The sequence below is a fragment of the Rhinatrema bivittatum genome, chromosome 12, assembly GCF_901001135.1.
Source record: "Rhinatrema bivittatum chromosome 12, aRhiBiv1.1, whole genome shotgun sequence".
NCBI lineage: Eukaryota > Metazoa > Chordata > Amphibia > Gymnophiona > Rhinatrematidae > Rhinatrema > Rhinatrema bivittatum.
Genome location: NC_042626.1, coordinates 40595300 through 40621673, shown reverse-complemented (window position 1 = coordinate 40621673; position 26374 = coordinate 40595300). Strand labels below are relative to the sequence as shown.

At 42.1% G+C, this 26374-nt stretch overlaps 1 protein-coding gene across 3 annotated transcripts in view; it reads right to left on the bottom strand.

Moving 5' to 3' along the window:
* Positions 1-26374, bottom strand: part of ARHGAP32 (Rho GTPase activating protein 32) — a 694843-nt gene that overhangs the window by 372288 nt on the left and 296181 nt on the right. For all 3 annotated transcript variants that reach the window (XM_029573155.1, XM_029573153.1, XM_029573154.1), the window contains one exon: positions 15342-15450. In XM_029573155.1, coding sequence (XP_029429015.1) covers positions 15342-15449 — 108 coding nt within the window. In that variant the 5' untranslated portion in view covers position 15450. The remainder of the gene's footprint in view (positions 1-15341; positions 15451-26374) is intronic.

Genomic DNA, 26374 nt, shown 5'->3' with positions numbered 1-26374 from the left:
TGCATGCACATGGCCTCCTCGTGAGCCCCTCAGTCTCGTCCAGAGATGAAGCTTTAATGAGGTAGCTGACTCTCAAAGGGTGGCAGGCAGATAAGTATGGCTGATTCATTTTGCTGTCTACAGAGAACCATGTTTACAGGTAAGCAAACTTTCATGCCTGTCCACAGATAAAGTATCAGCCATAATGCATGTCAAGACCCAAGTTGAGGTGTGCAAGCAGAGCAGTTACTAAACAGACAACCCAGACCCGCTAGTGGAGAGTGGATTACTAGGTGAATAAGTGCACAAAACTGCTTGTCCAAAGTTACTGCATTTTCAAGATATTTTGTCTATTTTATTTACAGGTATTTATACACAGTTCTCCTGATATGTTTAGAACAGGGCTGTTTACAAAAATAAAAACATTCACAGTATGCACAAAATATGTGACAGCAGTGGCACAAAGATGCAGAATGACAACTAAGAAGCAGCTTTGCATGTGTCTTCAACTTAAGACTCATAAGCCACTGACGTTGCCATGGCTGTATCTTGATGAGCCTTGATTGAGAGAGTCTGCAATCTGTAAACCAGCCAGCGCATAACAGTTTACAATGCAGTTCGCTAACCAATTAGACAAATTTAATTTGGCAACTGCCCTTCCCAATCTATTTGGATCAAAGGTCACTACTGCAAGAATAAAGTTTAGATCTTGATGATGACCTCTTAGGTAGTATACCAGGCCTCTCCTGCAGTGCAAGGAGTGGAGAAGAATTTTTCCTTTGTGAATATGCAGTCTTGAAAAGAAGGTTAGCAGCACAATTATTTGATTAATGTGAAAAGCAGATACTACTTTCAGAAGGAACTGAGAGTGAATTTGTATAACTACCCAGTTGTGAAAAATTACAGCCATGGTGAATTTGAAAGTGGAGCCTGTAATTCGCTTATTCTTCAAACTGAAGTGATGGCCACAAGAAATAATACTTTCCAGGTGAGAAACTTCAAATCCACTGACTCAAGAGGCTCAAAGGGAAGTTTCATGAGTTGCGCAAAGACAACGCTGACTTTCGATAGCACTACAGGTTTAATGCCACAAACCTTTCATGCATTTTAACACTAAAGGATAGAGATAAATCAGAATTCTTTCCCCCTGCTAGCAAATACACCACAATGGTGCCAAGATGAACCTTGAGTGGCTGCGGAGAGCTGCTGAAGCACTGCAGAGTGTTTTCTGATCTGTGCCAATTCTTCCTTTAACCTATATCCAAAGAGATTCTCTCCCGTGCTCGGCACATCAGCGGGTCTTTCCTGGACCTCAAGTAGGAAGTCCGCAGACAGGCAAGTCTGGAGATGGCAATTCGCATGACAGAGACATTCCATGCTGTTTCAAAATCATCAAAGGTCACGCTGCCTCTGAGGATGCTGCTTCAGCATGTCCCACATATACTGACCCGTGAAGAGCTGATATGAAGTAATGCGGGCATTAAGCACAAGTCCCTGGAAAATATTTCTCCCAAGAGTATCCAAGGTTCTGCAATCTTTCCACAGAGGCAGAGAGGAATGGAGTGTAGACTTCTTGGCCATCTTGAAAGCAAATTCGATCACCACAGATTAGTGCAATATCTACCTCTTTTCGAATCCAGCAGCCTTCTGGGTAAGATGAATCACATCTGCCTTCTTGTTCACAAGGGCCAGAGAAAGGGGATTCTTACACATCCTCAGCTGTACCACCCGAAGGATTTCATGGACTGGGACTGCCATGAACTCCTTAGCACACTCTACAAACTGGAGGATATCCAGCATCTTATTTCTGGTTTCATCCTCCTTTAGTAAAGGAAATGGAATGGCCTCAGCCAATCAACACAAAACTGGCAAAGGAAAGGTCATCTGGTGAGACTTCTTTCTGGAGGGTCAGAAAGGAAACCTCAGGAAACATCTTTGGATCTGTAACCCTAAACCCAGGAATATTCTGAGTCAGACCCAGATTGGAATGGCTAGGGAAAAGACCCAGATGCCATCCTTCCTGCAGTCAAGGCCACAGAGAGGGGAACACTTGTCTGTTAGGGCCTGGAACCAATTAACTCCTGTGCCCATGGGAAGCTTCTTCCCCCCTCCTCCCCCAAGGTTGAGCTGGACATCACCATCAATGCAGCTCCGTGTGCCAGAACCTAGCTGACAGGCAGCTGTACAAATTCCAATAGCAGTTGGATCTAGGCCTGCATTGACAATGTTCTAGATGCAAGGGGCACAAATGCTCCACAGGCTTTGTCCAAGACCTACTGGATTTTCTTATAGAGCTCCTCCTCAAAGATTACCAACGCCAATACTGGTTGTCTTCCTGGAAAGCCAGAGGAGTTTCGGTGGCAGACACTTGGACCCTTGGAGATTGTTCATTTCCAGGAAAAGCATCAAGGATGAGCTCTCCTTTCCATGGAAATTCTTTGGGGTTTTCACAGCCAAAATATCCCCACTTCTAGCATCATTCACTTATGGAGACTATTACCAATGCTTGGATTCTGAACACCTCAATGCCAGAAGTGAAGAACTGAACCTTTGGCCTTCTTCGAACAGGAAGAGTCAGATGACTGTCTATCTCTGTGATTCTTATCAACACTCAACAATGAGGAGCTACAATGCCCTCCCAATGATGCTGATGCATCACCAGCATCTGGTGCAGCTCCTGGGTCAATCAGTACTGATGTCGATATCTTTGATGCCAATGGGCTAGACTCAAGGTGTCAAAAGTGCTTCTCCAGTGCTCCCCTAGGTATCATGGTCATCTACTGATGACACCGTGGGATGCTATGTGATATTCACAGGCATAGGACACATCTATCCTGAAGTCCATGATAGACATAACCCTGTTACACAAGGGTCATCTCTTGAAGCCACTAGTAGACTAAGGTGGCAAAAATCGAACTCAATGACTGATTGGTCGATGCTTTTCGATGGACAAGGTGGTGCACTGACCAAAACAACAAAACAGAAACTTACAAAAACAACAAAAAAAGCTTACCTAAGGACACAAACAAAGGTAGAAAAGACTGCGAAGCCCTGCGCTTAATAATTGCTGCCTGGTTTTTTTGGGGGGGTTCTTTTTTTTTTTTTTTTTTTAGGAAAACTCCCTAAGAAAACAAGAAAAAAAGAACTGCAACAGGTGGATTTCTGCTGCTACTACTACTACTACTACTACTATTTAGCATTCCTATACTGCTACATGATATATGCAGTGCTGTACAAATACACAAAAAAGGCAGTCTCTGCTCAAAAAACTTACAATCTAATAAGACAAACATACAGGAAAAGAGACTTGGGACATTTCATAAAGCAAGACAATGGTAAAAAAGGAAAAGAAAGTTAGTTAATGAGGCTAAAAACAGACAATCAGCCCTAAGATTTAAAAGCAGCATCAAAAAGATGGGCCTTTAGATGGGATTTAAACACAGCGAGAGAGGGAGCATGACTCAGGAGTTCAGGAACACTATTCCACATGGTGCTGCCAGGTGGAAAGCATGGAATCGGGAACTGGCGGTACAGGAGAAGGGCACAGATAGGAGTGACTTGTCCAATGTGTGGAGTGCACGAGGAGAGGTGTAGAGAGAGATGAAGAGTGGAGAGGTAGAGAGGTGCTGCAGAGTGCAGCTTGAACTGTATGCAGGAGCAGACAGGGAGCCAATGCAGTGACTTCAGAAGAGGGGGCTATGTGAGTGTAGTCAATCTGGTAAAAGATAAGTCATGCAGCTGAATTTAGGACAGATTGCAGAGGAGAGAGATGGCTTGCCAGGATTCCTGTGAGGAGAATCAGGTTGCAATAGTCTAAGCAGGAGGAGATGAAAGTGTGGATAAGGGTTCCAATAGTGTGTTCAGAAAAGAAGTCAGATTTTTGCAGTTTTATAGAGAAAGAAATTGCACATTTTAGCAGAGATTTGGATATGAGTAGAGAAGGAAAGAGAGGCATCAAAGATGAATCCTAGGTTATGGGCTGAGGGGACTAGGAGGATGATCATGTTATTCACAGAAACAGAGAAAGGAGGAAGAGGGGAGGTGGGCTTGTGGGGGAAGATAAGTAGCTCTATCTTGGCTATGTTGTGTTTAAAGTGGCAGCAGGACATCCAGGCAGCAATGACAGACAAGCAGGCCAAAATCAGAGACTGGAAATTCTAGTAAATTTCTGCTGTAGAAAGGTAGATCCGGGAGCCATCAGCATAAAAATGGTATTGAAATCCAGAAAAGGAAATCAGAATATCAAGGGAATTACTAAGTGAGAAGAGAAGAGAAGACAAGATGGCCCAGGACAGAACCTTGAGGCATACTAATTAATAGTGGAATGTAAGTAGAGGAGCAACCACCAGAGGAATCGCTAAAAGTGTGATTGGAGATGTATGAAGAGAACCAAGAAAGAACAGAGTCCTGAAATACAAGCGAGGACAGAATATCAAGGAATAGGTGTGATCAACAATGTCAAAAAGCAGCAGACAGGTCAAAGAGAATAAGGACAGAGTAAAGACCTTTGGCTTTAGCCATAAACAGGTCATTGGAAACTTTGGCAAGGGATGTTTCAGTTGAATAAAGGCGGCGAAAATCAGACTGGAATGGCTTAAGAATGGTTTGAGATATTAGAAAGACAAGACTGCGGCGAACAGCACATTCAAGTAGTTTGGAGGCAAAAGGGAGAAAGGAGATGGGATGATAGTTGGCAGGGCAGATAGGATCCATTTCATGGAAGAGACTGAGGAATCCCCACGCATGAGGGGTATAATGCCAGTCTGCATGTGCCTAGTAGGGCACAGTCAAAGCTCTTAAAACTTTGACATAACAAGTTTCTGCCAAGCTCCATAGGCTGATGTTGCCTACCTGTGAGGAATACCATCCTGCTTGCCCTCAAATAAATGAAAGCCCAAAAATATCTGCTCTCAGTTCTTGCTCTTTCCTGATGGATGAATAAGAGTAGCAGAGATCTTCCAGAGGAGGGGTATGCTGAGGCCAATTAGGTAGGGGATCTGAGGGAACCCTCATGGAATCTTCTTCCTACCCTGACTACTGGAGTATACTGAGCCAAGATCCCAATAATTAAGAATGCAACGGAGGTGGTGACATCCTCTGGTCCAAAAAGAAAAAAACTAGTAGAAATTCAGAATGAACTGATCCCGCTTCTTCCCCTTCTGATCCATGAAGGGACTCTCCCAGAGGAGGTAAATCTACCACTTCAAGGACAGGACTTTGAACAAGACTTGCCATACTGGGTCAGACAAAGGACCACCAAGCTCAATATCCTGTTCCCAACAGTGGCCAATACAGGACACAAGTACCTAGAAGGATCCCAAGGGGTAGACAAATCCCATGTTACTTATCCCAGGGATAAAAAGTGGATTTCTGCAACTCCACCTTAATAATGGTTTATGGTCTTTTCCTCCAGGAACATGTCCAGACCTTTTTTAAACACAGCTACACTAATAGCTTTCATCACATCCTCTGTCTTAATTACGCATTGAGTAGAAAAATAATTTATCTTATTAATTTTAAGCGTATCACCAAGTAACTTCATTGTTTGTCCTCTAGTGATCAGAACTGCAATATTCAAGATGAGGTCATACTACGGAGTAATACAGAGGCATTATGATAGTCTCTGTTTTATTCTTCATTCCTTTCCTAATAATTCCTAGCATTCTATTTGCTTTCTTGGCTGATGCTGTACACTGAGCAGATTATTTCAACATATCAACGCTAAAACCTAGATCCTTTTCCCAAATGGTGACTCCTAATGTGGAACCTTGCATTGTGTAGCTATAATTTAGGTTATTCTTCCCTAAGTGCATCACTTTGACCACGTTAAATTTAATTTGCCATTTGCCTGCCTAGTTTCTCCATTTTGCAAGGTCTTCTTGCAATTTCTCACAATCCTCATGTGATTTAACAACTTTGAATAATTTGGTGTTAAGGGAAATTTGATCACTTCAAGGTGGGCTCACTCACATTTTCTACTGCATTTGCTGCTCTTAACATCATCAGTATCATTTTTTTCCCCTATCACTACACTGGAAGCTAAAATGCTACTGACAAACCCCTCAAAACTTTCAGTTACTAGCTCTTCAATTTTTGATTCAGGGAATCCCAGATGTGATTCTTCCTCACAATCAGCTGTTGAAAATATGGCCTCCATTGCCTCAGAAGCAGTAATCAGTGTAGAGTTGCATGCTGCTGGTTTTGGCTTTTGCAATTCCGCTGCCCCAGTCCATGCCCCTGCCCTGCTACTGCCAGCCTTGAATGGCTATCCCTCTTTTTCTCTCTCTGCTTCAAAACAAGTGGGAGAGGAACAAGCAGCGGTGGTACATGCTCTTCAAATTTCAATTACTTCTGCCTTGAGCTGCCTTCTACTCCTGCCATTCTGCAGCTAAAATATGTCTCTTTTTAGATTAGGAGCACAACTGCCTTTTTATCACTGCTACTTGGCTGACCTGACTCTACAGCAAATCCTCTACCCTTGCTAAGGCTTTCATTCCCCTCCTCTGCCTTTTCCTCTGAGTGGCATGATGGAATTTGAAGAGCCTACAGGGGATTTGGATTCCACTAAGGCATTTATTTACTGATACTGTACCAGCACTCACAGTACCACTCTACTATGTGAAGATATGCTGTGCAATGCTGAATGATTCCTTATTCAGATTAAAAAAAAAACTGTTAAAAAGTTATAACAGAACCAACAAGGCTGGTAACCTGGCAAGACTTCTTAACCCACACTTGCTAATGTGCTAATCTCGCTGCACTGCACTATTCACTCAGAGATAACAGCACTGTTTCAACCTTCACACCCCAATGAATAAAGAAAATACAGTGCTACTACCTCTCTTTTATGGTGAGTGAGACCAATGTAGCAGAGATCAAAAATAGCCCTTTATAAATACCAAAGCCAACTTTTTTTTTTTATAGCTTTTTTTTTTTTTAAATTATTTTTTACTCTCATGGAGCTTCTCAAAAAAAAAGATCCTTTTCTACCAAAAGCTAGAGGAAAGAGATTTTCTTGCACATACTCAAATCTTTCAGTGGGAGGACTTCAGTGTCACTTGATCCAGATAGTAGTTATAGGCTAGTCAAAAAGATGCTTCACTGTGATCTGCCCTCCATCTGGTCTCCTTGCCAACTTGTCCTGCCTCGTCTCCCAGAAGGCTGTGATGTCACACAGCCACCGGTTGGTTGCTATAGTTACTAGTTGTTTATCTGTCCAGTAGTGAACACCATAAAATTGAATGTGCCAAAGATTTGAATGGGAAAAACAAAATATGAGAAAAAAAAATTTCGTTCAAATTCATGGAACCCTTCCTTTCATTTCAGGGGTCCATGAATGAAACAAAAATGAACTAATTCATTGCATTTTACTCATTCATTTCAAACAAATGCACATCGCTATCAGTTGGTCCATTTTCATATGCTCATGTGTAGACAGATTACATACGTAAATTTCCTGACTCTGGGAAATTACATGCATAAAACACCGCAGCCAGAAAACTATGCAAATAAAACTGCACAGGCAGAAACTTTGCATGTGTATTTTCCTGGCTGCAGAATTTTATGCATGCAAACAATCCCACATGAACACATCAAAAAGGACAAATGGAACAGCAGGAGGAGTTGGCAGCAGCAGAAGTATGCACATTCCAACACACATAATCCCCCTCCATGTGCCAACTGTAGCTGCAACACACATATACTCCCCACACACACAATTCCACACTCTTAATATACCCTTCCTCATACACACATTATTCAAAACACAAAACAGGCCCAAATTTCAGAAGAAGAGAATGCATTGCTGCTCTCCTCCTGCCAGCTCTATCATCAGCAGGCAGAATTATTATGTACATTTACGGACCAATTTTAAAAGCCATATGCACGTGTATACCAGGAGATATGCATGTGGCTGGGCCACGAACGTGCCAAAGACCGACTTCTGAAAAAAAGGGGCAGACTGGGGGTGAGGTCTGGGTACGGCGTGGGCATGCCGGAACAGCGCCATTAGGCAGCCAGCTGGCCCATGCAACCTACTATTTGCTCTAGAGAGCAGGTAAGTATACAAACCAAAAAAAAGATAGCTAGAGGGGTTTTAGGGGTCAGGGCAGATAGGGGAAAAAGGGAAGCAGGTTAGCTAGGGGTTTTAAGAAGTTTTCTCCCAGTCCGCTCCTTTATTGGAGTGGACTGGGAGGGAAATGGGTAAAGGCCCTATCATGTCACCACGCACTTCTTACAAAATTTATCTCCCTTATAAAAGCTTATAAAATCAGGCGCGCATGTATGCATAGGTGGCAGATTTTATAACATGCATATGCCGGCGTGTGCTTGTTATAAAACCAGCGCGTCCATGTGCGCACAGCAGGAACTACACGCACATGGACACCCACGCATGGGTTTAGAAATTGACCTTTGAATATACTGCCTGTAAAATAATTTATCTAAACAGTTTTACAATAAAAACATACATAAAAATCAAATCAAAACACATTGAAAGGTCAAACAGCATTAGCCAACAAGACAATTGTAAATAGTATGGGGAAAGGAGTATGAGAGAGAAATTGTCTTTGGATGGAGGTAAGGAGGGGAGGAATATTCCAGAACTGGAAGTAAACGTTGCCTCTAGAAATGTTGTGTAGTCTTTTAAATACACCTTTCTCATAATGATTTTTTTTATATTCTTTTCTTTTTTTTTTTTTTTTTTTTAATTTACACAAACTACTGTCACTTGTCAGCCTCTGCTAGAGTTCTCTCCAGGTTTTAACTGATCTCAGCCAAAACCATCCTTGCTGTCATCCAGGGTGGGAGTGGACGTAATATGCCACATAAATAACTAGTTGTTTCAAATGTCTCTGCCCCTACATACATATGATATGCCCATGTTTGTGCTTTCCCTCAATTGGTTCCATCTGGTGCATTAATCTATATCCATAAAATGAATTTTAAAAATAGCATAAAAGTGAAATTGAAACTGCAATTATCTAAGCACTGTATTTATCTGTATAACCCGAACTAGGAGCCCCAATCACAGATTCCTTATATATATCATGAATGCCGGTATATAAAAATCTTAAATTAATTAATTAATTAATTAATTAAAAAAATATTTTAAAAAAAAACTCCTAGGCACTTTCTTCTTCTTTCTGCCTTTTTTTTTTTAATATTTAAAATATGTAATATATAAAATTGGGCGCGCATGTGTACGTAGGTGGCAGATTTTATAAACCTCTATCATATTCCCCTCTCAGTCACCTCTTCTTCAAGCTCAAGAGACCTAACCTATTTAGCCACTTTTCATAAAGGAGTTCTTCCCTCCCCTTTATCATTTTTGTTGGCCTTCACTGTACCTTCTCTAATTCCACTGTATCTTTCTTGAGTTGAGGCAACCATTACTGCACATAATACTCAAGGTGCACCATCGATCTATTCTCTATTCCTTTCTGAATAATTTCTATTATTCTATTTGCTGATATACACTGAGCTGAGGATTTCAATGTATCGTGTACAATGATTCCAAAACCGTTTTTCCTAGGTGGTTACTCCTAATACGGAACCCCTCAACGCCTTAATTCAACTGTAACTATTGTAATCCGTCTTTAACTGCAACTCCATTGTAATGCACTGCCAGTGACTCTAACCTTATTGTATTCTGCTTTGAAGTGGTTGCCAACTCTTCAAAAGCGGCATAGAAATTGAAAATTAAATTAAGTAATGGTTTTCATTTGTTATGTCTCACATACTTTTACCATCACAATAAGACTAGACAGAAACCACAAGATCAATGCCCAGATCTGTTCAGGGAGAATTTCCCAGATCTTTGCTCTTCGGACAAAATCCAGATGCAGATTGGAGGACAAGACACCACACAAGGCCAGAAGTAATAAAACTTGAATCCCCAAACGTATGCTTAATAAAAATGGGATCAGATGGGGCAAACCACGGAGAAATACGCTGTCCTCAGTCAGAAAAAAATGTATCATGCTGGATTTTGCATGGTTATTGTGCCACAAAAGTTGTCAGACTACTGATTTCTAAGAACAATTTCATGCAGATACTGAGATACCAATGTATATATAGAATGATGCCTGACAAAGAATGGAGAGCTGTGTAGGGTCTGTTTATAAGATATCTGTGGATTGTTCTACCACTGAGGCCTCTGAATGTGAGGAGAGATCTATACACTAGTTTGAACTAGCAAAAGGAACGAAACTGCCTTGACAACAACTACATTCCACTCATACTTTCAATGCATTCATATGAATGGAACTGTGTGTCTTGGCCTAGTTAGTGCCTTAGGCTACATGTTTTAAGAGCAATGAGAAGAACCTGCGGGGGCAGGACGGTAAATATGAATTCTTGCACAAACCATGCAGCGGTTCACAAATCTCAGGAGGATTAAATTTGACTTTCAAATCCCAACAGGCTCCAGCAAAAGTGAGAACTTGAAACACAAACTAATTACATGATGTTTTCCTACCCATCAACAATTGGCCTGGAGAGAACCTTGCATTAGCTTTTTTTAATAATAGGAGGAAGGCTTGAAATTAGTTCAGCGAAAGAGATTCAAGATTTCTAATGGCAGAAAAGAATACGAGTTCCCCACCAGGCTGGCAGAAGGTAAAACAATTCAGCACTGAAACAAATAAGCATTGCCAGTCTCCAGTGAGTCACTAGGATCCCCAGACAACAGATCTTGCAATGGTGAAATGAACTGACCCCTGCTATGCCTCTCTGGAGCTAATATTATGTATTTTACATCAAAGCTGGTAACGTTCTTCCCGGTATTACTCGTTTCTTTAGTTCCATTTAGTGCCTCTACAAAAAAAAAAAAAGGAAAAAAAAAAAAGTGTCATACTCACAGAAAGGGGAAATTAAAGCTTTCCCTTTAGCCACAAAAATAATCTAGGCAGCAGTAATGCATGCTCCCCACCACACAACGGCGGTGCACATAATCGTATGCTAAAAACGGTTTCAAATGACTTGCTAGAGATGGAAGGGTAGCCCAGTCCTGCTGCTGCTCCTTGGCTGTGCTGTTGAGATGGTCGAGCAAAGCCATTTTCAATCATGGCAGTCTTCACTCTCTCTGTATCATACCACTCTCTTTGCAAGCGGCAAGGCACACTTTTTCACCTTTTGCTGTCTCCATCTTTCTACTTTATGGGTCTGACCTGTTCATCTCCCAACATTTCTCCTAATTTCATTCACACATTCGATCAACCTTTTGAGCAGCCTGTCCTGCATGCCTTTGGCCAACTATATTTCTCCCCTCCAGAAGTCTTAACAATCCTCTTCATTAGCCCAACATTAAGCATGGCCCAAAGGTGAGGTAGACGGTGTTTCCCAACCTTTTCATGCCCATGGCACATCTATATTAATAAAAACATTGTCTGGCACATCAGCCTCCACACACCAGGCAAGGTGGACATGGAGAGGACTCATAAGCCCCGCCAGTCCCTCTTCCAAATTTTAAAACAAAGGGTCGCCGCATCTCAAAAAAGATATAATTGTGATGAAGAAGGTACAGAGAAGGGCTACCAAAATGATAAAAGGAATGGAACAGCTCCCCTATGAGGAAAGACTAAAGAGGTTAGGACTTTTCAGCTTGGAGAAGAGACGGCTGAGGGGGGATATGATAGAAGTGTTTAAAATCATGAGAGGTCTAGAACGGGTAAATGTGAATCGGTTATTTACTCTTTTGGATAATACAAGGATTAGGGGGCATTCCATGAAATTAGCAAGTAGCACATTTAAAAACAAATTGGAGAAAATTCTTTCACTCAGCGCAGAATTAAGCTCTGGAATTCATTGCCAGAGGATGTGGTTAAGTCTGTTAATGTAGCTGGGTTTAAAAAAGGTTTGGAGAAGTTCTTGGAGAAGTTCATTAACTGCTATTAATCAAGTTGACTTAGGGAACAGCCATTGCTATTACTGGCGTCAGTAGCATGGGATCTACTTAGTTTTTGGATACTTGCCAGGTATTTGTAGCCTGGATTGGCTGCTGTTGAAAACAGGATGCTGGGCTTGATGGACCCTTGGTCTGACTCAGTATAGAATATTTTATGTTCTTATGAAGCAGTGCTGTTCTATGCTAAGCATCTCTGCCACCGTGCACTTGCAAGTTGCCACCACCATTACCTCTTCCTCAGAGCTTCTGCCGCCAGTCACCACTGCTGCATTGCCTCAAAGCTGCCACTACAACCTCTTAGTTGGGAACATCCCTCTCCAGCCATGAACTTCCTGCTTGGGATTCGGGAGCCTCCAGGATCACTATGGACTGCCTGGCAGCCACCTCGGTCCCTGCAGCCACTGAAGCACAGACCTGCTGCCTGCATGTCAGGGAGTTCACCTTTCACCACTGCATCGGGTCAGCCTGCCTGGAAGCCCCACCACCACCACCACGATTGCTGTAGCTGGGGGTCTGCTGCCTTCCTACCTGTCTGGAAGCCCTCCTTCTCACTACTAACGTTCCCCCATCACATGCTTGGAGGCCTCCGCAGCCCGAAGAAGAAACTGGGAGACAGCCACAGATAGAAAACATTTTTTTGTGTGGCAGGAGGTGGCAGTCTTTATGTAGAGGGGTGGGGATGTTGTATTGGAGCCCCCAACCCCACTCCCTCCCCTAATAAAAACACAACCACTGCTAATAGTGGCGGTGTTTTTGTTGGGGGTAGGGAAGTATTCTTGTGGGACCTCAATGCAAAGTGTGGTGCATTACTGAAGGGCCATGCATTGTGAAAATTGGTCACTTTACGTATGTTCTAAGTGGGTTGGGTGGGAATAAGGGGGGGGGGGGGGATCCTCTCCTTAACATTTGTTCAGGGCCCCAGAATCACTAACACCGTCCCTGAGGACTGATAAATGTTTGCACCTTGTATTGTCCTCGCAGAAAATGTTCTGCTGTGTTCAAGTTCCTAAGCATCACATTCTCAATAGTTTCCAGCATGTCTTGTTACATCTTTTTCAGCATAACAGAGAGATGTACAAAGCATTATAGAAGCGTGCTGGAAAAGAGCGCAGCCAGCACCAAGACCCCGACCAGATTCGCTGATCAGAACTTTTTAATGGGACAGAGAACGCATCCATTCATCTCCCTTTCAATGGTAAATGACCTACAGTTATGCTCTTTACACTATTTTAAAATCTTATTGCAAATTATGGATGGAAATTTGCAACAATTAAAATTAAACCACACACACACACACAATAAACTTGGATTTTGAAAACCACAAAAGTCAAGGAATGTGGTCACATTATGACTTCCATAATCATTCCAGCATCATCCTTCACAGCATGCAGAGCCACAAAATTTACTCCTACACGGACAGGGCATGCTAAATGAAACCATACTGAGAAAAAGTTAAGCATTTTGTTCAGTGTCTTCCAAGAAGCAAGCAGTACTGACAGAATATGAATGCTTAATGCTTCAGCTTTTATAGCCCTAAACATTTCTCGCTCGGTCCTACGTACTACTTCTCACCAGCAGAACCTGCTATATGACAAAAGCGTGAGGGACCTAGCTCTTTCCCTCTTCCCCTCCAGCTGAAATCGGAACCTGGGCTGGGATTCAGTACCATGAGCCTTCATTTGCAACTACCCAGTGGGTTTTCCCCCTATGTTATATCCCTCCTCCAAGCTCACTTTAGCTCAGTCATTGCAATGACAGGACCACGCACCGGGACTCCATTAGAACTCTGCAACCATGGGTCCTTAATCTAGCCTTCACGGAGAGGGTGGTGGATGCCTGGAATGCCCTTCCAGAGGAAGTGGTGAAGACTAAAACTGTGAAGGATTTCAAAGGGGGGTGGGATAAATACTGTGGATCCATAAAGTCTTGAGGCTGTGAATGAAGAGAAGAGGCATGGGTGTGGCTTGCAGGAATGACGGCTACTACCTGGAGATTAATACCCTTATTCAAAAAACATACAGACGGTTAATGTGACTCCAACATTGCTCTATGCTTCAACGAAAAGAGGAAATGTGGAAAAAAGGATTTGCATCCACATAAAAGCAGGGGAGTAGCTTGCTTGTTATGGTGGTTACTACCCCAAACCAAAAATGCCTGATACTTCACTTTCAATGCATATTCAGCTTAGCTCTCTGCTTCAACGGCAGGGGAGCAAGACTGATACTTCACGCAAATCCAGCATAGCTCTCTGCTTCAACGGCAGGGGGAATGAAGAAAAGAGGATTTATATTCAAACAACCAACAAGGATGAATTGCACAGGCCGGGTAAACAAGCGTGGGAGTAGCTTGCTTATTACGGCGGTTACTACCCAAAACCAATTAGCTGGATACTTCACTTAGATGCAGCTCCAGCACTGCTATCTATGATGGCAGGGGTGGAAGGGAAATAGAACCAAAAACTTATTTAAAGGGACAAGAGTAACAGAAAAGTATGGGGAAAAAAAAAAAAGCTTGCTGGGCAGACTGGATGGACCATTTGGTCTTCTTCTGCCATCATTTCTATGTTTCTATGATGCATAACGACGGACATTCTTGCCCCCCAGGAGTGGTGAATGCTGCAGCATCCCCAGCCAACCTGGGGAGCCGTACATCTAAACTGGCAATCAGGTTCTCTGCATGACAGTCAACGAGCTGCCGGCCCAGCCGGCTTCCAACATTTTCTTTTTGAGATCCACTCCACTCACAAATAAACACAAACACACATAGGAGCCCAGCAACAGAATCACAATTATTCCAAATTCATAACAGCTTTTCACATAGTTTTATGTTGTGCCTGTTATAAACTCCAAGCTTTTTAGATTTTTAAATACAAAAATACAGCTATTTTACTTGACATTTAAAAAACCTCAGCACACTGTGGTTTTTAACTTTCCCATGTTTCAGTTTCTTTTCCAAAAGAAATGTTTTCTTGGGAATTTTTGCACAATCTACAGAATGAAACACAGTTCTAGATGACCTGAAACCACAGAAAAGTCAATCTGATCAGCCAGATCAATGGTTCAAAGCTGTGGAAGACACTGTTCTTCTTGTACTATGCAGCTATAGGGCTTGCCAGTATAAAGCATGTGATATGGCACCACCAGGATCTAGCAGGTGTTCCCATGGTCCACGTTTCACCACCAGTCACATCTTACATAGTGAAACCGAATCAAACACTGAAACTAGTCCCACCAACTCCGGACCTCCTCAACCACACTTATCCATAAAAGCCTTGCCTTCTCCTCTTACAGCTACAATAAAACATTTCAGCAATATTTTTCTTTAATATCTGGCACACAGCTACTTCCTCACTCCTAGGGGGAAACAATGCAGAGGATACATAAAAATTAAACGCAGAATATAAAACCCCACTATGCATTCAGACAGGCAAACTGTGCGCGTCATACTATAGACGTACCATGGCACTGATGGTCTCTTCCCAGTCGGGCCTCTCGCGGGGGTGAATGCTCCTCTGAAGCTCGGGCACAAAATCATCTTCTTCCAGGTGCAATGAAGACTTCATCATTCTATTAATAGAAGACAAGGAGGTCTGTGTTATTACAGAGGTATGGACACATTTACACACATCTGTTCTGAAGCAATATTACCTCGCTCATTTTCAACAACGTGTACTGAAATCAGAAACGCCCTTCACCTGGCAAACACTCGTCCTGCTATTCCCGGTAGAAGTCGGACATATAAAGAGATTTTCCCATAAGCACAAAATTGAATTCTCCCTCCCCATTCCCGGTTAGAAACATCCAGTTCTCCATCTTCAACAGAAAAATGTTATAGCATGGCCATGTAATTATATTACAATTCAGAAAAGGCCTTTTCAAGGAAAGCAACGCAATGAAGAAAACAAAACTGTCACATTTTAATGCAAAAAGGGGTTGAATTAGCACAAGTCTGAAACATGTGAGCGTTGGTGCCAGCTGTCAAGACTTCAACCCTGGCCTTGATGAATAGCACTACTGATCACAAGTTTCAGATTTCTGCTAATTCAACCCCTTTTGTGTCTGTTTCCATGTGCCAAATACAGGCGCACATACTTTTCTGGTAGTCACATTGTAATATTTGAAAGGTTTTTTTTTTTAAAGATGCAGATTTTTCCAGGACAGAATCAGTATTTCCCTGGGATCCATATTTATAGCACACGAGTCTCAATGAAAGACATGGCAATTTTTAACCACCTCACTGTTAGGAGAACCTGCCTCTCCCTTTACTACAAGAGCAATGTCATGTTTGCAATTCCGCCTCAATATCTCTTTTTTTGTTCAAAGTTATTTATTGAATTACAACAAAACAAAGCATACAACAACAGAAAGCAAAACAAACGAAACTTAATACAAAAAGTAATGTTTAAAGTGACGAGAACTAGCCTCAATATATTTAATTTTCCTAAGTAAAAGCTGGGAAAATTAGTTTTCCATTCAGTACAATTTCAGGATTTCAACAATATGCAAATATGTAGTCATTTGTTACCTGGTCACAAATATTTAGTCCGTATCTTAGAAATTCTTAAAGCTGAACCATAATACAACCATTGGTCTTTGAACAGGAAAAATGTGACAGAACGATACAGAAACAGTCGTCCTCATCTTAGATGTCACTGGCCTGATTAAAAAACTTCCAAGCTTACCTCACTTTGTTGCTTATATATATATATATATATATATATATATATTGCACCTTTGGCGTTCCAAAAAGAAGATCTCTTTGGCACAATGAGCATATTTATGTTGGGTACGATCTCAAACTCTCATTTTAAGAGTGATGCTCACTTCTGTCAGGATATGTGCAAAACACACCTGTTTGGGACACTAATTTCTCCACCTTCGATTACTGCAACTCCTTACTAATTGGAATACCTTATTCAACCCTCAAACCACTCCAGATACTGCAGAACTCGGCTGCCAGAGACCTAACAGGAACAAAAAGAAATGAACACATAACGCCCATATTGACATCATGTCATTGGCTCCCAATTAAAGCACGTATTGCATACAAATCAATGACAATCATTCACAAAATTCTAAACAATGATCAAGGTCTAAATACCTTAAACATAATCCCCCAGAATCCTCCAAGAAACCTAAGCTCTAACAACTCACGATACTTAAGCATCCCCCCCCATCAGAGATGCACATCTGGCAACAACAAGAGAGAGAGCCTTTTCCATTACCTCCCCTAAACTTTGGAACTCCCTACCTAAAGATCTGAGAACCCAGCACAACCTAAAAACATTCAAAAAAGACCTAAAAACATTAATGTTTCGCAAATGCTACACTGACCTTCTTACGTCTGATCATTCCAATTCATAACTGAACTTTCATCCAAAATCCTCTGAATAACTTCTCTCCAACCAGAACCAACATACCCTTCTCATCCCACTTATTAATACTTTCTGGACTTGAAATGTTTAACTTCTGTTTAATATCCACCTTGTTATATTTTTGCACAACTGTCAAGAAAATGTATATTTTGTAAACCGTTATGATGGCTCTACCGAATGACGGTATATAAACAAACAAATAAATAAATAAATAAATAAATAATTCGAGAAACAAACCATTGCACTCTACATCTGGAGTTTCCCTGGGGCTCCCAAACCCAAACTAACCCAGCATAAACCAGACAAGCGGTAGTATCTGAACTTGGTCTTTACGGAATGTATCAGTACATGAACACTAAGCAGAAGGCACGGTCATCATTCTCTCTGCAGAGCTCTAATGGGTCTCTACTAAAAAGAATATACCTTTAGAATAGGTAGATGTCAGGCATGTCACTTGTTTCACAGTTCCCCCATGTGAGTTGCTGATTTGGTAATGTCTTGTCTATAAAAATCAGAGACACCATCGGGAGGTACGGATTTTTAGTTAAAGTTTGCAGGAGGCAGGATGGTGTCGTTCTCTTTCTTTTACTTTTGGGAAAGAACTACTCTTGGGCCTTATATTTTAAATGTGGGTTGGCTGGGAATTTGATTTTCTATTTTTGTAAAGTTCTTTTGAAAGTACTTTTATCCACCCTTCCCCTTCTTTTGGTTTTTTTTTTTTTTGGGTTGTTTGGATACGGTCCTGTTTTTATTGCCATCTGAATTCCTTTTTCCAGAGGAATTTAGACTCTATCAGTTACAATGGTTTTGTGATGTCTAGCACATCCAACCATGTCCCTGAAGAAAAGAAGAATGGAAGAAGAAAAGAGGAATGGAAGAAGAACAGAAGAACTCATCCAGTGCTAACCACTTGAAATATCAAGATATTGGAAGGTGTCATCCAGGTATCATCAATGGAGGATGTTGGAGAACTAGAAGGAAGTCTACTCAAGACAACTTGATTAAGGTATGAGAAGTTGGATATCGAAATGTGTTATCTAGCCCAATTCAAGTAACATATCCATCATTACTGGAGAAAGCTTCAAAACTGTCCCTAAAATTGGGAAGGGCTATAGAAGGAAAGATGAGATAGTATCAACTTTACCAAGACACAGACTTATTGGGAATGGATTATGTAATGGCCTGTATTGAAAAAGACTTACAATTTGACATTCACTTCACTTTAATATCAACTATTAGAATGCAGTTCAACATAACTTTACTGAGTCCAACATGCTTATTGATGTGAACATAAAGACTTAAGAAAAAATGCTCAGGGCCTTGCATAGTAATCCCTTCCCCCATCCCCAACAAGGAATCCTGGAAAAGAGTAGGGTTTATGAAGGTATGGGAAGTAAGGACAAGTTAAGTCCATGAAAATAAAAGGTGCCCTTGGACACATAGTTGAGGACCTCAGCCCAGGGGTTACATCTAATTTCAAGTGAGAGTCTCCCATTACATTTTGCTTACATGACCATCTCTCTCTTTTTTCCAATAGCAACACCAGTACATGAGGTAGGAGAAAGGTCAAGTACAAATGGTTAACATTTAAAGTATTATTCACTTGGTTGACTAGAGAATGAAGAATAAGAGAAGCATCGCAGCATCTACTTTAGCATTGCTGGACAAGTGTATAAAACCTCTTTCCTTCAACAGATGGTTGTCAGGGTCAGTTACTACAGACTTGTTTCCCAAACCAAATGTGTCTCACGATAAGGAACATTTGGGATCTTATGCCAGTAGACAGATGACAGTGGACAAATGCAGAGCATTTCTTTTTCTTTTTTGTGGGCCCCCTGTTCCTTTTGGACTTCTACAATCGGAACAAGGACTGGGATTTGGCCTTCATGTACAACTACCTGAGGATTTTCCACCCTGGTTTTGTATCTCCTGCCAAGTCACCTACCCCAGTCATTTCAGTAACAGTTGTCAGCAGGTGGCCATTTATTAGGGCTCTTTCCAAAGTCTTGCAATTCTGGTCTCTTTCAGACACTTGGTGACTCCACTGAGTGAAGGCTGAGATTCCATCCTACCCAGGGACTGTGAACATCTCCACAGAATTCCCAGCAGCAACGTTGAGTCTCGAAATGTGGCCTGGGACTCAAACCCAGGTCCTCCTCATGGCACCAAAGAACACTGCCATTGAGATACCAGGCCAGCCACAGAGCATTTATTCTTAATTATTTAACATTAATTAAAAATAGCAAAAAATAAGCTCCAAAAATAAGTCATAATATTAAACACAGAGGTAAATTTAAATTGTATTTTTTTCAACTTAAGAGCTTTATAGGCAGTTCAATTATTGTACACATACAAGAAGGAGCAAAGTATTAATCTGAGATTCTGAAAGGCAGAGCAACAGGAGGAATAGAATTCAATTGCCTTCGTACACCCTCTTGGCCAGCTCACACACACAACTTTCACACAGCTTAATACAAGACCATTCTGTCCTCCTCCATGGTTTACTTAAAGCATGAAAGAACTGCTTTAATGCATGATGAAGCTTGATAATACTACCACATTCCTTACATCATCTATATTAATGTGCATTTATACTTCATAACATGAAACTAAAGAATTCATAATTTTACACAACTATTCCAACAAATCTTTCTTTTTGAACATTGATCTTTATCCAGATTTTCCCTTGGATAATCAAAGTCTCATAAAATCTATCACGAACACATTAGAGCACTTCTCAGTCTGCATAGAAGTAATTAAACTGTTTCTTTAATTGAATAGATGTCTCTTCATAGTTAATTGAGAAACAAATGCATATTTTAACATATATATTCAGGCCTTATATTTGTAAGCTTCAGTACAACCCGAAGAACATAAAATAAAAAAGTTATGACAAAGCAAGGACACTGTGACATTAGCAAATTTCTTAGGCATGGAATCCTTGCCCTGAAACAAGTAAGCAGAGTCTGTGAAATAAATTCCCTAAGACTCAGAATGTATTCTCTTTTACTTACTGTCAGAATTTCCAGCCTACTCAGCAGTATCACTAAACTAAATAAAAATACAAACTGAAGCTAAAAGAGAAATGCAAATCCTTTATTTCTCAGGCGTAAAAATCTCAAGATTTGTCTGTACAGCAATTGCAACACCTAAGACTTCAGTTTCATCTTCTGACTCCTGTGCGTGGCTGGTAGTCTTCTGATGAGAGCTAAGTTACGCCCTCCATTATTTTCCATCTACTTGAGTGCTAAGATGCATCTTGGTGCACAAGAATGGAATACAAACCAGTCCTGTTCAAGCAGGGCAGAAAGAATGCATTAACTAGGGGTGTGCAGGGAGGGGGGAGGTTTTTCATTTCATTTTAGCCCCATGATTAATTTTTTTTTTTTTTTTTTTAAAGAGATGTCACCCACATCCCTGAGGTATCCTCCATGGGTCCAAATTAGGCAGGTGTAATCCCAAGTCACTACTGCCTTGCCAGTATCATATTTCAAAATAATGCCAGACTGGGGGGTGAGCTGACTGGTACCATTTAGAAGTACAGCACTGGTGGGCTAGGAGCAACTGGAGATCTTTCCCACTCCATTTGGAACCACAGATGGGCAAGGTGCAGTGAAAGGAATACAAGTGAAGCCTGGCAAGAGGATGGAAGCCCTGTAAGAATCGGTGTGGTCCCAGCAGCAGGCTGTGAATTAGGGAAGCCAGGGTTCAAATCCTGTCACTTTACCCTCCATTGCCTCAGGTTCAAATTTATGGCCTTGTTTGCTAAGCTGTGGTATTTTCCCCAGAGGGAAAATACCGCAGAGTTTACTAAACCAGGGCAATCAGTATCCCAGCTTTGTAAACCCTGCTATATTTTCCCTGGTAGTAAAATACCATCAGGAAAAATACCACAACTTTGCTACCCACATAACTAATGAGTGACGGTGGCCCTGGGGCTGTCATGCCTTAAAGGGACCGATCGGCCCAGAATAAACCATCCCCTTGTCCATGTATCAGAGACCCCTCATCCTCCCCCTGCTGTCCTGGAGGTGGCTGATTTATTTATTTATATTTCTTGATTTAGAGTACTTCTTATCCACATCCTCCTGTGCTCGGGGAGGGCTACAATGTTAACATACGTAATAAAATAAGAACAGTACCTATAAACTGACAAAAACTTAGCACTGCAAAAAGACAGACATTCCTGTTCAGTCAAATTCCTGTATTGACACTTCCTTAAAAAGAAGAGTCGAGTGCCTTCTTAAAAGCCTTAGTTTCTTTGATGTTTTGTAGCTGGACTGGTAAGGCATTCCACAATATAAGGCTGCGATGGAAAGTGCCTTTTCACGCATCTCTGTTAAATGTGCCAAGGGAATGGAACATCTAAGTTCTGCTTCACAATCCAAAGGGCCCAGATTCTGAGAGTGGCATTAATCCAGAGTATTTTATTATTCATTAATAAGTGATGCAACAGAACCGTATGCACCAGCGCACTGGAAGCCAATAATCATGAGAGTTGCTACTTGCAGGAATGTGCGCTGCCGCATTTTGTATGATCTGTAAAGGATGCAATGAGTTATCTGTAAGTCCATCATACAAAGCAGTGGGGGCAAACTACAGCCCGCATGCCAAATCCAGACCCATTGACAGATTTTTTTTCCAGCCCTCCTCCTCTTCAATTTGCCCCATTAGATCCAGCCTGCCAGCACCTTCAATGTCATCAAAAATGGCCTCACATCACAGGCTTTTTTTTTTTTTTTTTTTTTTAACGACTTTGACTTGGATATTGGTGTTCGGATGTGACGTCCCCTCAGAGGGAGCAGCGGGACAGGAAGAGGAGGAACACTGGCCAGCCGGTGGCAAAGAAGAAGCCACCAGTGAATCCCATCCTACCAGTAGTGAAGAGAAGAGGCCCGTGCAGTGGTGAAGGAAGGAAGGGGCCACTGGTAGATCCCATCCACTGGCAGTGAAGAGAAGCTCATGCAGCCACCAGTGGATCCGATGCTACCGGTGGCGAAGAAAGGAAGAGGCCATTGGGGGATCCCATCCCACCATCAGCAAAGAGAAGAGGTCCGTGCGGCTACGGATGGACCCCCTGCCAACAGCAGTGAAAAGAGGAGGCCTGTGCGGCAACAAAGAAAGGAAAAGGCCACTGTTGGATCCCATCCCAAGAGAGGCGAAAGGAAGAGGCCTGTGTGGCAGCAAGAAAGAAAGAAGTCGCTGGTGGATCCCATCTCACCAGCGGCAAAAAGAAGAGGTCCCTGCAGACGCCAGCAGACCCTATGCCACCGGCAGCGAAGAAAGAAAAAGAGGCCGCTGGTGGATCCCATCCCGCCAGTGTCAAAAAGAAGAGGCCCATCCTGCTTATATTATGACCATCAAAAGTGGGTATGTCCACTGGGGAAATCTTACTCAGCATCAAAATCTTTGTTTTATCAATAGTGACTGATAGTTTCTTTTACTTTGCCATTATGTGTTTATCTGCAGTTAGAAGCCGGCAAAGTAAAATGTGGCCAGCCAAGATGTTTTGAGTGCAAAAAAAGAACCGCGTATCATCTGCATAAACTTTGTATGACACACTCAATGTTGCTAAACTGCATAACGGCACTATATAGATATTAAACAGGGCAGCCAAGAGGGCTGATCCCAGCAGTAGCCCTGTGGGCACTGCATGCACAGAAGAAACTTCAGAGCGCATTGAGACCTGTTGAAATTATCAAGAAGGTAGGATCTAAACTTTCTTGATTGATTATTTACCCTGTAACAATAAGAGCTCCACTGGAAGCTGGCCCCCTCCCCCGGGCTTAACAAACATGCCCTGGTGGTCTAGTGGAAGCCTGGAGTGATTTCTAGGCTCCAGACCCAGCAGGGGCCATTTTCCAAAATGACTCCAGCTGCCCCTATCAGGTGATGGGGCAAAGGCAAACTACCACTTTGTTACTTTGGGGATCTGTACTCCCTTCAATAGGCCAAAACAAAATTAAGGTAGGGGAAGGTGAGGGGAGGTGGAAGGAAAGTTCCCTCCGAGGCCGCTCCGATTTCGGAGCGGCCTCGGAGGGAACAAGCAGCGCCCGCAGGTTGCACAAATGTGCACCCCCTTGCGCGCGCCGACCCTGGATTTTATAAGATACGCGCGTATCTTATAAAATCCAGCATACATTTGTTCGCGCCTGGTGCACGAACAAAAGTAAGCGTGCGTGTAAATTTATAAAATCTACCCCAGATGTTTCCAACTGGTGGCAGAAGCCCAGCAAATTTTCATCACCAGCACAGAGCAGAGAAGGGGAAGATGTTAGTTGTTGCAAGACAGAAAGGGAGGATCTTAGTCACTGCAAGGGAGAAGAGACGAGAGCCACCAGTGCCCACAGCAAAGTCTGACTTTATCTCCCCTCTGCCCATGGGGGCTGATGTAATAAAAGTGCGCCAAAAGCAGGCGCTCAGTGTTGAGCACCCACTTTTCTAATGCACACCCAGGCACCTCTCCGGGGTGCGTGATGCAATATTTAAATCAGGGGTCCTACTGCCAAGGAGGCGGTAGGGTCAACTGCAAGCCCCTATCACCTCCTTGGCAACAGGTGCCAAGAAGAGGTCGGCTGTCCTCAGGTTAAGAAAGCAGATGCTCAATTTAACGAGCATCCATTTTCCTAACCAGTGCACAGCCATGGGTTGGGAAAATGGATGTTCGTTAACTGAGCGCCCATTTCCCTAACCTGACCATCAGTGGTTTGTTTGTTTTTTTTTTACTTTTGGTTCCTCCGACTTAATATCGCCACGATATTAAGTCGGAGGATGTACAGAAAAGCAGTATTTTCTATAAAACGTTTTGGGCTGCTCAGAAATTAATGCCTGCTCATGACAGATATTAATTTCTGAGTGTAAAAATGTGCGGATCCGGCGCACTTTTTTTTTTTTTTTTTTTGCATGCGGGGTGAACTACTAATAGCTTCATCAACATCTATTTGCATGTGATGAGCGCTATTAGTTTCACGGCACATTGGTCTCATGTTGTGGATGCGCTAATCCCCTTATAGTATAAGGGGCTGTGGACAGGCATCCAAAACCCGCATCCAACCATAGGTTAAACAGTGAGCTCCTTCACCATTCCTCTCTGTTCCTCTTCCTATCTCTGTGCCTTCCCCTTTTCCTTCCTTGCATTTACCAAAAATCCTATTGTTAATCTCACCACCTAGCATTGCTAGAGCGGAAGACCTAAGGAAGCTGACACAGATCGTGAATTGTATAAAGGAGATGTTCAAGGACATAGTAGAGTGGTTTCTTCCCCAGGTAGGTAGCCCCTGTGATGCTTTGGAGAAGCAGGGTCACCTGGAAGAAGAGCATCACCTTCGTGTGGCAGCAGTGATCCTGTAATTATCCTCTTACTCTGAGGTACCGTCTCCAGGCATATGCGCCCAGGAGGAAATGTTAGGACTGCCATTGCAGTTGGCGATCCAATCATTAGTAAAATAGATAGCTGAGTGGCTGATGAGTGTGAGGATCACTTATTAACTTGCCTGCAGACTTCATGCATCACCTAGATAGGATTTTAGAGCATGCTCTCAACAATACAGAAAGGTGCAGGAAGGAGGTTCTGAAAGCCAGATTTAGGCTTTAAAGTAGTAAGTTGAAATCCAAAGTTTCCAAGATAGCATTCTCAGAAACACTCCCCATTCCAATGGGCAGAATCCCCAAGGCAGGCTGTAACCTTAGTGCATAAATAAGGCAACGGTGCAAGGAAGATAGCTTTAGATTTGTTAGGACCCTGGGGAACATTCCATGGAAGAGAAAGATATTCTGACAGGATGGACTTCACATTTACCAGGATGGAATCCGGCTATTAGCACTAATATTCAAAAAGGAGATAAGGCAACTAGATCATGAGGAAAACCCACTCAGGGGCAAATGATTCAGAGGGAGGTATCTTCAAAACAGGGAAATTAGAATATTCCAACAAAGAAGTTTTGAAAAAGGCTGAAGTAGCCTTTTTTCAGACCTATTAGTAAAAAATTGTAACCTATCATTAAAATCATCCATTGTACCTGAAGACTGGAGGATAGCAAATGTAACCCCAATATTTAAAAAGGGCTCCAGGGGCGATCCGGGAAACTACAGACCGGTTAGCCTGACTTCAGTACCAGGAAAAATAGTGGAAAGTGTTCTAAACATCAAAATCACAGAACATATAGAAAGACATGGTTTAATGGAACAAAGTCAGCATGGCTTTACCCAGGGCAAGTCTTGCCTCACAAATCTGCTTCACTTTTTTGAAGGCGTTAATAAACATGTGGATAAAGGTGAACCGGTAGATGTAGTATACTTGGATTTTCAGAAGGCGTTTGACAAAGTTCCTCATGAGAGGCTTCTAGGAAAAGTAAAAAGTCATGGGATAGGTGGCGATGTCCTTTCGTGGATTGCAAATTGGCTAAAAGACAGGAAACAGAGAGTAGGATTAAATGGACAATTTTCTCAGTGGAAGGGAGTGGACAGTGGAGTGCCTCAGGGATCTGTATTGGGACCCTTACTTTTCAATATATTTATAAATGATCTGGAAAGAAATACGACGAGTGAGATAATCAAATTTGCAGATGACACAAAATTGTTCAAAGTAGTTAAATCACAAGCAGATTGTGATAAATTGCAGGAAGACCTTCTGAGACTGGAAAATTGGGCATCCAAATGGCAGATGAAATTTAATGTGGATAAGTGCAAGGTGATGCATATAGGGAAAAATAACCCATGCTATAATTACACAATGTTGGGTTCCATATTAGGTGCTACAACCCAAGAAAGAGATCTAGGCGTCATAGTGGATAACACATTGAAATTGTTGGTTCAGTGTGCTGCAGCAGTCAAAAAAGCAAACAGAATGTTGGGAATTATTAGAAAGGGAATGGTGAATAAAACTGAAAATGTCATAATGCCTCTGTATTGCTCCATAGTGAGACCGCACCTTGAATACTGTGTACAATTCTGGTCGCCGCATCTCAAGAAAGATATAATTGCGATGGAGAAGGTACAGAGAAGGGCTACCAAAATGATAAAGGGAAGGGAACAGCTCCCCTCTGAGGAAAGACTAGAGAGGTTGGGGCTAGAGATGTGAATCGTGTCCTCGATCGTCTTAACGATCGATTTCGGCT